At 53.9% G+C, this 13,856-nt stretch overlaps 1 protein-coding gene across 4 annotated transcripts in view; it reads right to left on the bottom strand.

Moving 5' to 3' along the window:
* The window catches only part of MGRN1 (mahogunin ring finger 1), a 58,639-nt gene that overhangs the window by 18,260 nt on the left and 26,523 nt on the right, over positions 1-13,856 (bottom strand). For all 4 annotated transcript variants that reach the window (XM_057750863.1, XM_057750861.1, XM_057750864.1 and 1 more), the window contains exons 4-9: positions 13,400-13,546; positions 12,213-12,330; positions 4,062-4,128; positions 3,300-3,349; positions 1,425-1,472; positions 149-217 (exon numbers count right to left, since the gene is read on the bottom strand). In XM_057750863.1, the coding sequence (XP_057606846.1) occupies positions 149-217; positions 1,425-1,472; positions 3,300-3,349; positions 4,062-4,128; positions 12,213-12,330; positions 13,400-13,546 (499 nt within the window). The remainder of the gene's footprint in view (positions 1-148; positions 218-1,424; positions 1,473-3,299; positions 3,350-4,061; positions 4,129-12,212; positions 12,331-13,399; positions 13,547-13,856) is intronic.

Here is a 13,856-nt window from a genome sequence, read left to right as displayed (position 1 = left end):
GCTAATTCTAAAAATTAAGGAAAAATAATGGAGTCTGGGGTCCTGGGGCCTCAGCCAGGATGGGTCACCTGGGCGCCCGCCTCTGAGCAGCTGGGAGGAGTGCGGGAGAGAGCGGCCAGCCTGGCCCAGTGGTGCCACAAGTACGTACCTTCGTCTCCTGGTTGTTCTTGTTCTCGATGCCATAGATCTCCTGCAGCAAGTAGCTGACCCGGTCCACCTGGAGAGCAGGGACGCATCTGGGCACTTGCCTCTGCTCCTCTCCACCCACCTGGCCCGACACCCCGCCCAGGTGCTGGGCTCGGGTCCCGGGGGCAGGTGCAGTTCAGGACTGTGTACAGCCACAGCCCTACCCCTGGGGAGCAGGCACTATTGGAGACAGACACGGAGAACCGCCACCTGCCTGGCCCACTGGCAGCCCAGACGCTGGGCTGGGCCCTGGTTCCGCCCACCCCGGAGGGCATGGAGCCAAGCTCTACCCGGGCCTGGTGACCACACCTCCGCCCATCTTACCGTGCCTAATCCCAGGGAAAACAACCGTGGACTCTCCTGTCACCAGCCCCAGAAGTGACCAGTCAGCCCCTGAGTTGACCACAGTTCATAGACCAGACACTCCTCCTGAGAGCCACGGCCCTGCCTGTCGGCTCTCCCGAAACAAGGGCCCAGATCATCCCTGGGGTCTCCTGCCCTCCAGCCACCTCCAGGTGCTACACCTGCCAGAGTTCTCTCAACCCCTCTCTTAAAAAATTCAACACTAGTCCCAGGTTGTGGCTGACACACCTGAGCAGCTACACATAGGATAACCTGATAACTGGCTTTGGAGACAGACCCCACAGTGGCCACTGTTAAATCAGTCTCCAGGCTCAGTTCAGGGGACCCCGTCTGCTAAATCTTCACAGTATGTATCTAAGTGGGAGACCACCAGAGATAATTTTTCCTAGTGTTGGACCATGGAATTACTGATCCCAAAGAAAGGCTGTACTGGTCTACAGCTCTCACTGGTTCCAAGATATTCTATCCTCTCAAATATGGATTAAGTCAATCCAAATCTTTGCCCAGCACAGACGTAATTTCAGCAATTTGTAAGGAGAAGGAGGGGAGGCTGCAATCTTCCTCCCTCCTTCTCTCCCTTCCCTTCTTCCTCCATCTGTCCATTCATCATTTGGCAAACGTTTACTGAACGCTAAGTTCAAGCTCGACAAGGGCTACAACGGTCAACGCAAATATGTGGTACGTATGCTGTACATGTGGACACACCCGGTGACCCTGACCCTTGGACCCAAGGGCCCACAGCAGTGGTGTCACCAGCTACGTCCACAACAGCCATGGTAGCCCAGGGAGAACAACCCACAGAGACCACTGGGCCACGTGTGTGCATCTCTCTTTTAAATCAAGAGGGCTCATGGTATCTCCTCTGATGGACTTACGATTTGCTTCTGCTTTAAAGGCTTCACAGAGAAGCTGCCGTCGACGTGCTGCAGGGGAGAAAGACATAGAGGTTAACTCGGCCATGCTGAAGTCCTGTCCTCAGTCAACCCATATCCACGGCTGAAAAAAAGGAGAGACCACGTGAAGACTTAAGAGACAGGCCAGGAATTCTCAAAATGTGGCCCTCTGACCTGGCTTCAAAACTACCCAGAGAATCTTCTAAAAATATCACCTCAGGGTCCCACCCTGACCTACAAAACCCAACTCTCCTCAGGTAGTTCTCAAGTACACACAGGTTCACCACCATCGGCCAAGTTCTCACGATGGACAGGTGCCTCCCCAGCAGCAAGAAGCAGCATCTGGGCGGCAAGAACTAAAACAGACAGTTCCAGCCCTCAAAGGGCTTGGTCTAATCGCGAAGACAGCACAAGACGCCACGTGTCTATACACACAGGAAAGTCTAAAGCTCTGAGAACGGTGAGAACAAGACAGAGCAAAAGGGGCTGGTGGTATCTGGGGAGGCACACTGCTCTGAGTCCACACAGTTAATCATGGCAGCACACCTGAGTTCTCGTTCACAAATTCCCCTTCTGAGTCCAGCCCCCGGCGTCTTCTGTAAGGCAGGTGGGTTCTGACAGAAGTTTCTAGTATGCTGCACTCGAAAAATAAGGCAGTTTCTCACTGGGCTCTACGCTAGAGGCACAGAATGGAATGTCTGCCCGTGATGGCCCGTTGCCCCGCCAAAGCACACAGACGGTAAACAGTCACCGTCTCCTCTGACAAGGCCAGCCTGGGGAGCGCAGCTGGTGAGCCCAGAGAGGGAGAGGGCCACCTCTGCCACAGCCCCGGGAGGCCAGGAAGAGCGCAGACCCAACCTCACCAGAGAGGCCTCGGGCCCAACTCCACTGACCCCCTTGGGCATCTGAAAAGACCCAGATCACAGGGAGGAGCTGGGCTCTGCACTTAAGGTTCTCGGGGCTGCAGACACACCCCAGGCAGAGGAAGCCACGGTTCGGCAGGACATGCGAAACAAGAGGTCTGAGCCTGGTTTCCTCGTGGGGTCCTTGTTCCTCGTCCACCTGGGCCACAGGCTGGTGCTGAAAACACACAACTGCACACTGCCAGCCAATGTCAAGGAACACTGGGAGGTGGGGGTCAGCCGTGGCCTTTACGAATAGGGTAACACCCCACTACTTCTGGCAGGGTTCTCGGTGAGCAGGAACCCTGTCCCAACACAGCCAGGGCCTTGCTTGCTGCGTAGAAGGAAGCATGGAACTGCCTGGCCCCAGGGAACAACAGTGCCAGCAAGAGAACCAACCCTAGAACCCGAGACTCCCTAACGTGGAGCCAGTGGTGAGGCTGACTGTCGTCACCACCAGCCAACATCCCCACCACACACTATAAACACGGCCACAGGGCTTCCTAGGCAGCACAGTGGTTAAGAATCCGTCTGCCAATGCAGGGGACATGGGTTCGATCCCTGCTCCGGGAAGATCCCACATGCCGCGGAGCAACTAAGCCCGTGTGCCACAATAAAAAAATAAAAATAAAAAAAATAAACATGTCCACAAAACATGAACAGCCAGGGGCCTGGGGACTCAAGTCTGGGTGGGAGAAAGGGGCAAACATCTAGGTTCAAATACACACAATGCTAAAAGTGTAGTAGTGAGTCCTTCCATATAAGTGGCCTCTTTGTACAAGGGGCACCCCCAACTCAGGGACCCCAGGGGAGCGTGTATGTCATGTCTAGGGCAGTGCTAGGCAGATGGCAGACCCTCGTCCACCCCACCAGCATTTAGTGGGCACCTGCTGTGTGCAGGATATGATGACCAATGAGGGGTCAGCAGGACAGTGAGGGACAAGATGGCACTTACCTTTTCAAAGGCAGCCAAGAGCACATGGGCGTGGCCGGTCACTTCCACAACTGCCCGGGAGAGAGAGGAGAGTGGTCAGAGCTGGCCTCCACCACCCCTGCCCCCATGGCCCCCAGCCCCAGGCTTCTTCTCTCCAGCTGGTGCTTCCCCAGCTCTCAGCCTGCAGGCAGGGCCCAGCCCCACTGGACGTCTTGTCTTCAACTTGCCTTCCTCTGCCTGCAGCTCCCTCCGACCCACACCTCACTCGGCCCCCAGAGCGGCCACTGCCGGCTGCCCACGGCCGGCTCTGCTCCCGTCTCACTTGGCACGTGGAAGAGCTGAGGAGCCCGGGGACAAGCCTAGGCCCGGCAGGGCTCCAGCGTCTGCACCCTCGCCTGGGACCCACAGCCCAGAGCAGGGGCAAGAGAGAGGCCAGCAGGACCAGCAGGAGGAGGCAGGTGGCAAGCGGTCAGCGTGGCCCCAGGCAGGCACCAACAGCCTCCGTCATTCCACTGCGGGACGGATATCAGCACCGGAGGACAGTCTGACGCTGTCAGTGCCTCGAGAGCCAGGCTCTGGCACAGGGACGTGGGGACAGCACTGCCCACAGGAGACAGAGCACCTGGCACCTGGGCCCCTCAGCCCCAAGCCTGGCCAGCAGGCTGAGCCGACGTCATCCACTTTTTCTGAACTGAACCCCTGCCCCGGCTGACCGGGGTGAGAAGGGCCTCTTCCTCCGGGTCCGCGTGCCTGGAAGGGAGACGGAGGGGAAAGGCCACTCACCGTCCCCCTCATCCACCACGGCCTGGACAACCACTGGAAACACGCCCCGGTCCAGGTCAAAGTTCAGCTGAGGAGGAAAGGAGGCAACAATAGTTAGGCTGAGCTGCAAGGGGCGGGCAGGATGGACAGGAGGCACCGGGGTGACGGACCTGAGGAGACACAGGAGCCCTTTCTTTGCGGTGAAACAGATTAAAAGGGCACATCTGTGTTCTAAGTGTAATTCAGTGTCATTAAGTACATCTGTAAGGTCACACGACCACCAGTGCCATTTTTCCCGGAATGTCCTCTCCAGCCCTCGGTGGACCGGCCGACCCTGGATGTTCACAGAAATGAGCGCACACAGTGTCTCTGTCTTTAGTGCCTGGCGTCTCTCACGCAGCATCATCACGCCGCACCCGCCTTCTCCTTAAGGCCAAGGAGCACTCCCTGCCCGGCCAGGCCACGCTGTCACCATTCACCTGCTCATGGACATCAGGCCCCACTTCGGCTGTGCAGAATGGGGCTGCCTCTGCTGGACTCTGCTGGATGGACCCCTAGGCACAGAAGCGCCAGGTCCCATGGAGATCCCATGTTTAACTTTGAGAAGAAAGGCACCCAGCTCGGCCCCAACAAATATGGAAGCAAAGTGAAGGAGACCACGTGGCTCGTCTGAGCTCACGAAGAAACCTCCTCTCACTTTTTCTTCTCCTCCAGCTTAAATCCCTCCGCGGATCCCTGCTGCCCTCGGCTGCAGGCCACGCTCCCCCCCACGCGTCCACTCAGGTGCAGCCTCCACGTCTGCTCACCAGTAGGGACCACGGGGAGGTCACGCAGAGCCCAAGGGGCAGAGGCACTCAGCCAAACACACCCGCTGCGGGGTGTGGCAGGGCCAGGCTGGGACAAGGCAGACTCAGCACTGCTGGGTTTGGGTCTCGCTCTACAACCTGAGCCTCAGGTCCTGATCCTAATGCGAAGGTTCTGAGCATGTGGCCAGGAGAGCCCATGGTGAGCACCAGCTGCTCGAGGTGCGTTCAGGCAGCGGGAGCTGAGGAGGGAGGTAGCCCGGGAGGACCACAGAGGGTAGGGACTCCAGGGTGTGGGGTTTGGTGGGAACGTATACACACAGAGCTGCACACAGAGAAGTGGGGGAAGTGTCCAGGTCTACCCAGGACCCACAGCCACAGGGTGGAAGGGTTGCACCACAAAAACCTGGACCTGGGAGGAACCCACGTTCCCTGCTCCTGCCTTGCTCTGAGGTGACCCATGGGGTGGGGGGTGATTGCCTGAAACAGGAGTCACACGTCATCCACAGCTATCCCGGGGCTGGGGGCCCCCTGAAACAGTCACACGTCTGTTTCAGCTCTCCCCACCCCGAGTCAGGGCACAGGGAGCGACCTTGCTGACGACCATCCCATGGTTACCCCGGTGATGACGACAAGGATGACAAAGCGGAGGCTGGGTGTGACGTGCAGGCGCTGCCCTTCCCAGGCTGTAATTAGGCCCAGGACGGGGGCTGCTCAGGTGACAAAGCTGGATGGGGAGCAGCTCAGCCCCACCGCCCCCAAGCTTCCGGCCCATTGCCAGTTGCTGGAATACAGTCGTCAGCGCTGACGCGGGCGACTTGGTTGCTCTGAGGAGAGGCCAGTGATTTGCATTTTCTTTCTCCCTTGCATGCTGAGTGCTGCCTCAGCATCAGCTGACAGGTGGAACAACAAACAAAGGTCTGGGGAGGGGTGATGGACGCTCCACCAGCAGGGGGCGACCCCGTCCCTTTCCTCCTGCCCCACTGGCCGCTGGGTTCATGATGGACAGCCTGGCTAAATAAGCACCCTGCACCCCAACCTCACAGACCCCTGATGGCCACGTGCAAGGGAGGGACTGCGTCTGCCTCCAGCTGACAGATGGGAAAGCAAGGCTCGTGGAGGTGGCATAACTTGCCAGATGCTTCACGGAGAGAGGAACAGAGCCAGGGCCGCCTCCAGGCCTTGCCCACCTGTGTCCTCCCAGCTCCTGGGAAAGGCCACCGCTGCTGCCCAGACGTCCCTGGTACTTATGTCCTGGAGACTCTGCTCCTATCAAGCCTGACCCACCTGCATCTCTCCACTGGTCTGTGGGGCGCCAGCAGAGAGTGAGGCCAGTTCAGCAGCAGCACACCTGTCCTCATGACATGGGCCCCTGCAGGAACCACAGCCACCCAGCCTTTTCAGAATCTATGCCAGGAGGTTCCTGATTTTCTTCTCTTAAGCCAGACTGAGGTGTTTCTGTCACTTGCAACCAAATAAGTCCTGACATAGATACTGCGTTGAAAACTCTGCTGCAGCAGCCTTCCCGGCGCCTCCCGTGAATATTCAGTGCCCGGAGCGCAGGGCAGCACCCTACACGTGGCATTCGTTCAATGGACTCTGCAAACCCAATGGAAGGCTACACTGGCTAACCCAGTGCTGAGCCAGCAGAGAGAGGTGAAGATGACAGAGCACCATGACCCCAGCTCTCCCTAAAGACCAGAGCCTGGGGGTGGGGCACCCAGGGAGTGTGAGGACCCAGGGGGCAAGGACCACCTCCCCCCAGACTCCTGCTCCTCAGAGCTCAGCACACAAGTCACACACCAGAGCCAAGCATGCGGGGAGAGGATGAGACTGCCACCCTCCCAGAGAGTCTGAGAGAGACATTTTTAATGCAGGGGCGAGGCTTTCTTAGGGAAAACGGCAGCCAGGTCAGGAGAGAGAACGGCAGCTGATGTCAGTGGGAGTCCCGCCCAGGCCCCCCTCTGCTGTCACAGAGGAGCCGTGGATGAGGGTCTTTGCAAGCCCCAGGTCAGATGGACACCGGGAAACAGGGAAAAGACAAGGGGTAGCAGAGGAAGGCATGTGTCTTTGACTGAAATAAATGGAAGCCCATGAGGGGCTGGTGGCAAAACCACAAAGAAGCCCTGCCAGCGACAAGATCTATAGGTACTGACCTGGAAAGACTCCATGACATGATGCAGTAAGAAAAGAAAATAATGCATGTGTGGGGCAGGAGGGATGCAGGAAATCTCTATACCTTCCTCTTAATTTTGCTGTAAACCTAAAGAACTCTTAAAAAGTCTTAAAATTAAATTAAATTAAAAAGCAAACTGCAGCCAAGAGAAACGAAAATAAACATCCACACAAAGACTCACACACAGAGGTTCACAGCAGCATTATTCACGACAGCCAAAAGGCAGAAACAACCCACGTGTCCATCAGTGAGGAAGAGAGAAACAAAATATGGTCCCATTCATTCAGTGGAACGTTATCCAGCCTTAAAAAGGAATGAAGTACCAATACAGGCTACAACCTGGATAAGCCTTGAAGACATGATGCTGGGTGAAAGAAGCCAGGCACAAAGGGTCACAGAGTGTACAATTCTGTTGATGAAAAATGTCTAGAACAGACAAATCCAAAGAGGCAGAAAGTAGATGAGCGGTTGCCAGGGGCTGGGGGAGAAATGAGGAGTGACTGCTAGTGGGCAGAGGGTTTCTCTTGGGGGTGACGAAAATGTTCTGGAGCTAAGGCAGTGGTGACTGCTACACAACTCTGTGAATATAATAAATACCACCAAATTATACACTTTAAAAGGGTGAGTTGTCTGGTATGTAAACTATATCTCAATAAGTTATTTAAAAAAAACAAGTGGGACTTCCCTGGTGGTGCAGTGGTTAAGAATGCTCCCACCAATGCAGGGGATAAGGGTTCGGTCCCCGGTCCAGGAAGATTCCACATGCCGCGGAGCAATGAAGCTGATGCGCCACAACTACTGAGCCTGCGCTCTAGAGCCCGTGAGCCACAACTACGGAGCCCATAAACTGCAACTACTGAAGCCCGCACACCTAGAGCCCATGCTCCGCAATGAGAAGCCACCGCACGGAGAAACCAATGCACTGCAATGAAGTATAGCCCCTGCTCGCTGCAACCAGAGAAAGCCCATGCGCAGCAACGAAGACCCAATGCAACCGCAAAACAAACAAACAAAAAACAAGCTACAAAACAGTATTTGTCCAATATGACTGCATTTTTATTTTGGTGGGAACGTAAGCTGGTACAGCCACTATGGAAATCAGTTTGGAGGTTCCTTAAAAAACTAAAAATAGAACTACCATATGATCCAGTAATCCCACTAGTGGGCATATACCCAGAGAAAACCATAATCCAAAAAGAAACATGTACCATAATGTTCACTGCAGCACTATTTACAATAGCCAGGACATGGAAGCAATCTAAATGCCCATCAACAGATGAATGGATAAAGAAGATGTGGCATATACATACAATGGAATATTACTCAGCTATAAAAAGGAATGAAATGGAGCTATATGTAATGAGGTGAACAGATCTAGAGTCTGTCATACAGAGTGAAGTAAGCCAGAAAGAGAAAAACAAATATTGTATGCTAACTCATATATATGGAACCCAAAAAAAAAAAAAAAAAAGTACTGATGAACCCAGTGACAAGAATAAGGATGCAGATGCAGAGAATGGACTGGAGGACATGGGGTTGCGGGGGTGGGGGGCAAAAGGGAAGCTGGGACGAAGTGAGAGAGTAGCATAGACATATATATACTACTAACTGTAAAATGGATCGTTAGTGGGAAGTTGCTGTATAGCAAAAGGAGATCAACTCGATGATGGGTGATGCCTTGGATGGCCAGGATGGGGAGGGTGGGGGGGGAGTCGCGGGAGGGAGGGGATATGGGGATATGTGTATAAATACAGCTGATTCACTTTGGTGTACCTCATAAGCTGGTACAAGAGTGTAAAGCAATTACATTCCAATAAAGAGCTTAAAAAAATTAACTTAAAAAAAAATGCACGCAGGAAGAAGTCTAGAATGCATCCCAAATGGTCAAAAGTGCTCACTTCTGGAAAAGAAGACTCAACTGGGAGCATTTTCCTCTACAGATTCTGTATAATTTGCATATTTTACTACAAGCATACGTTACTGTTATAATCTTCAAATAGGCAAATCTGGGGAAAATGGCTAAAAAAAGGGAGGATGGCCAGGCCTCTGACGGCACAAATGCTTGCCGCAAAGAGGACACCTGGCCGTGTCTGGACACATCTTCAGTTGTCACAACTGCAGCAAGGGACATTCCTGACACCCAGCAGGTGGGGGCCAGGGATGCTGCTCAATATCGCACAAGGGCGCAGGACAGTCCCCACCAGAGAATGACCCCAGACCCAAATGTCAGCAGCACTGAGGCGGAGAAACCCTGGTATTAAGGAGAAACCTGAGTTTGGTGCCAGAGTGTCTGTCACATCTGTAACACCTGCCAACCTCCCCTTCAACGCCCTCAGCAGGCAAGGATGTCATGCCAGGACATAACAACATTCTGTTCTCCATGAAGCTTAACTTCTGGAACCTTCTGTTTATGGCAAGGCTTAGCCATTTTCCAGCTACAGTAGTGACTGATGAAGTTTCCACTTAAAAATACACATAACGGGGGGGGGGGGGGGGACAGGTAGCAGTGGGATAAATTGGGAGATGGGAATGCCATATATACACTGCTAATAAGAAAAAAAATATCAAATTGTACACTTTAAATATATGCAGTTTATTGTATGTCAATTATATCTCAATAAAAGTTCTTAACAAAAAATACACATAATAGGAGGAATGGGAGTGACTGCTTAACGGGTGCAGGACTTCCTTATGGGTGATGAGAACGTCCTGGAACTGCCCAGCGGTCACACACTGTGAATGCACTGTTACTGACGTAAGTTTATGTTGTGTGTACTCTATCACAATAAAAAATGCATGTAAGGGACTTCCCTGGTGGTCCAGTGGTAAAGAATCCACCTTCCAATGCGGGGGATGCAGGTTTGATCCCTGGTCAGGGAATTAAGATCCCACATGCTGCAGGGTAACTAAACCCGCGTGCTGCAAACTACAGAGCCCACGCACTCTGGAGCCTGTGTGCCACAACTAGAGAAGAGAAAACCTGTGTGCCACAACTAGGGAGAAACCTGCACACTGCAATGAAAGACCCTGCATGTGTCAACGAAGATCCCGCATGCCGCAACTAGGACCCGATGCAGCCAAAAATAAAATTAATTAATTTAAAAAATACACGTAAGAAAAACCGAGCTGATTTCAAGAACTTATTAGTGGGAATTTCCTGGCGGTCCAGTGGTTAGGACTCTGCTCTTTCACTGCCAAGGGTGTGGGTTCAAACCCTGGTCAGGGAACTAAGATCCCGCAAGCCACATGGTATGGCCAAAAACAAACAAAAAAATAGACGAACGTATCAGCTGAGGTGATAATCAGGACAGGAGGACAGGATCCCAGGATAACAACACTGGACAGGCCCACCAGGCCACACGCTGACAAGCAGGGGACACTGAGGGAGGAAAGGGGGTGTCCTCGTGGAGCACCCAAGACTGGTTTACGAGTCAGGTGTGCACCCAGCACAAGTGACCCAAACTGTTGGTGACACAACACATCTGCAAACTCACAGAGGATGTTTCAGGGCCAAAATGCCAAGACTGGACTATTTCAGAGGTCACTAAGCTGAGGTGCAGCCTCAGCCCAGCCGTCCCACAGTCACCACGGTGGGAGCACCCACCTACCTGCCCTCCCAGCCCCCCTCGCCTGCCCTTGGGGAGCTGCCCCTCCCCACTCACAGAGGGTGGGTGGGCCCAGATGTACCTGCTGGGCATCTGAACCAGGAATGTGTGCACACAGGGATGGAACCATCCTGACGGCATGGGGCTGTGGGCAGGGGCGCCCAGGACTGCTGTTCAGCTCGGCCTTTGACTTCGACGGCCCCACCCGGCTTCCAGAAGCCCCATGATGGTAAAACAGAGGGGGCTCCTGTTGCTCAACAGCAAAGCGCCCTGACCAGCAAGCACACGGCCAGGAGCAACTACAAAGGCGTGGTCTTCACCATCTGACACGCCCGTGGTCCAGAACCTTCCTGGCAATTCCCACATCACACCATGCCCTGCCACCTCCAAGTCTTCCCCCTCAAGTATTTCAGTAACATAACGTGTGACTATTTCTGTCAAAAAAAAAAAAAAAAACTAGAGAATTCAGCTAAGTCCAAGAAGCCAGACACAAGAGGCCACATACTGTATGATTCCATCCATACAAAATGTCCAGAACAGGTAAATCCAGGGAGACAGAAAGCAGACCAGTGCCAGGGGCTGGGGCTAGGGATGGGAATTAACTGAAAATGGGCACGAGGGATCCTACTGTGAGGACAGAAACATCCTAAAACTGGACTATGGTGACGGCTGTGACCACAGATTTACTAAAAATCACTGAATCGAACACTTAAAACGGGTGAGTTTTATGATATATAAACTGTACCTTAATAATCTAGTTTTTTAAAATAACAAAATTATTCAGGAGCGTATACAGTACCAATACTCACACTGTACATGTATAGTGTCTACGTGTGTGTCTCCCTTACACCAAGCCCCTCTGCAGAAATAACCACTGTCTTCAGCTTGACAGGAATTTTCTCAGGCTTTTCCTCAAGGATTATGTGTACATATATGTACCTGCAGAAATGGTCTTGTGCACATCTGTGGCTGTCACATACGTGTGATTACACGGTAATATGCTCTTCTCCAAGCCCAGGAGCTGCTTCCACATCAGCATGTACAGCAGACACACGTTCCATCGGCTACTTTAAGGCTCACAGCATCCCAGAATGGAGCTGGACTATGGCGCCCCCATTATATATACAGGGGGTCCCCATCACATCACATACCATGATGGGGCTTCTGGAAGCCAGGTGGGGCCAGGTGAACCAAGCAATACCCCCGTGACAGATGTGTAGATTGTTTCAAATTTACTATCACAGACAGCTGCAGTGAGCGCCCTCCACATCATGTAAATCACTGTCCTTAGCTACAGAACTGCTGGGTGGAAGGCATCCTGCCACACTGCAGCCCCGTGGCCCCAACAACCACACCAGAGCCCATACGGAGCCTCTAACTGCTGCTGCTCTGTCCAGCCGCGATCATTCAGTCCAGCCAACGCCTGGACCGATCGTGCTCCATGGTCCAGGCACCCCAACTGGGCACACAGACCTTGGCCAGCAGCCACGCCTGACACATCAACCACGTGAGGAATCTGTGCTTGCCCCCTCCAGGGGAAGGAACCCAGGAAGAGGCTAGGGGAAGGGGGGCCCAGCCAGGAGGTTACCTCGTCATCCTTCCACTCGGAGAAGTCGATCTTGAAGGAAGGCAGGGAGAACTGCTGGCTCACCCCCCGCTTGTAGTGGACGGTCTCAGACTGTAGGGCCGGGCTCTTGGGGCTGTACCTGAAGGGGCCGCGAGAGACAGGATGGTGAGGGAAATGCTCTGCCACGTCCCGTTTTCCTGGAGCCCACACCTGCCCAATTACTGTGACCTTTCCAGATTTGGCTACACTTTTCCATTTGGCTTTTACGGTTTGTTGACGCTTTTGAATGAATACACTACAAAAACGCACGCTGCAAAGTGACCCCCACCCCCTGCCCCAACACTTGCTCCCAGTCGCCTACCTCTCTGCCCCATGGTGGACTGGGGTTAGCTACCTGCTGCAACCTGGGAAGGTCAAGGCATAATCACTCCTGTATATGCAGACATTTCTTCTTTAATATTCAAACAGCAGTCCACCTACACTGCTCCGGCCACTTGCGTGCCCAAAGCTGTCCCACAATCATCACAGGTGGAGGTGCCGTGTTCTCAGGACACTGCATTGGCTCCACCGTGGTTTTACTCGAATTGATTCAACCAGGTCCCCACTGGTGGACACCGGGTGGTCGCCAATATCCTGCTATTCCAAACAAAGCTTCCAGGACCCTCCTCTGACACATGTTGAGCACACGTGCAAGCATGTCCCCAAGATAAATCCCCAGGAAAAGAGTGGCTGGGTCAAGCACAGACACATTTTCAATCCTGATGAGCCCTGGCATCTCCCTGTGCAGAAATCCAACATACAGCCCTCATCCACCTCCCTCCGCCCTGCCCACACCTGCTGTCTCTGGGGCCTCACTCAGTCTCTAGGACAAAGGACACTCGCGAGGGCCTTAGCATGTCTGGCCTGAGACCGGCACTGGAGAAGGGGCTGCTCTTATATGAACAGGGACTCAAAGCACGAGCTCTCAGCCACCACTCCACCCCCAGATCAAAAGTGGACTCCGAGAGGTTTTCTCCCACAGGACGCAAGCAGGTGCATTTCTTCCCGTTCCACCTGGGTCTGGTCTTGTGGCCTGGAGACAGCCCTGCCGTGGTCATACTGAAGTTGCAGGTTTCAAACTTCTGGGGCCAGCAGGGCCCTTATTTCAAATAAAAGCAATATGGACAGAAGCAGAACCACTGGGCCCGCCAGGACCCACAGGGACTCACGCAGCTGTCCCATTGAGGAACTCCTCCACTGCCTGGCAATAGATTGTGATGGCCACCCGGGCGTCTGCATCGAAGGTGAATTCCAGGCTGTAGAGGACTCGGGGCTTCTCGCCATCCTCCGTAGGGCTGTCAGCACCGTCCTTGTACCTGCCAGAGAGACAGAGGGACAGGGCAGGTGAGGGGCCATGCCTCTGAGGACATCCCCACCCTGTACAGCACCCTTCTGCCTGAGGGGCCCCAGAGTCAGCTGCCTGGCTGTGTCCCACCCTCCCAAGAATGTGGAGGCCTTTCCCTGTTTGAACAACAAGGCCCAACAACACAGGGCCCTCCTTCCCTTGTCTCCTTCCCACAGAAAGGGAGACGAGTCCTCTTGGTTTAGAGATGGCCCTGGATGCCTCAAGTCTTCCAGGCTTAAAGCAGATTCTCGGCCCACTGACGTCCAGGCTGGATCGCTCGT

The sequence above is a fragment of the Hippopotamus amphibius genome, chromosome 9, assembly GCF_030028045.1.
Source record: "Hippopotamus amphibius kiboko isolate mHipAmp2 chromosome 9, mHipAmp2.hap2, whole genome shotgun sequence".
In the NCBI taxonomy this organism is placed as follows: Eukaryota; Metazoa; Chordata; class Mammalia; order Artiodactyla; family Hippopotamidae; genus Hippopotamus; species Hippopotamus amphibius.
This window is presented reverse-complemented; position numbering and strand designations above follow the sequence as displayed.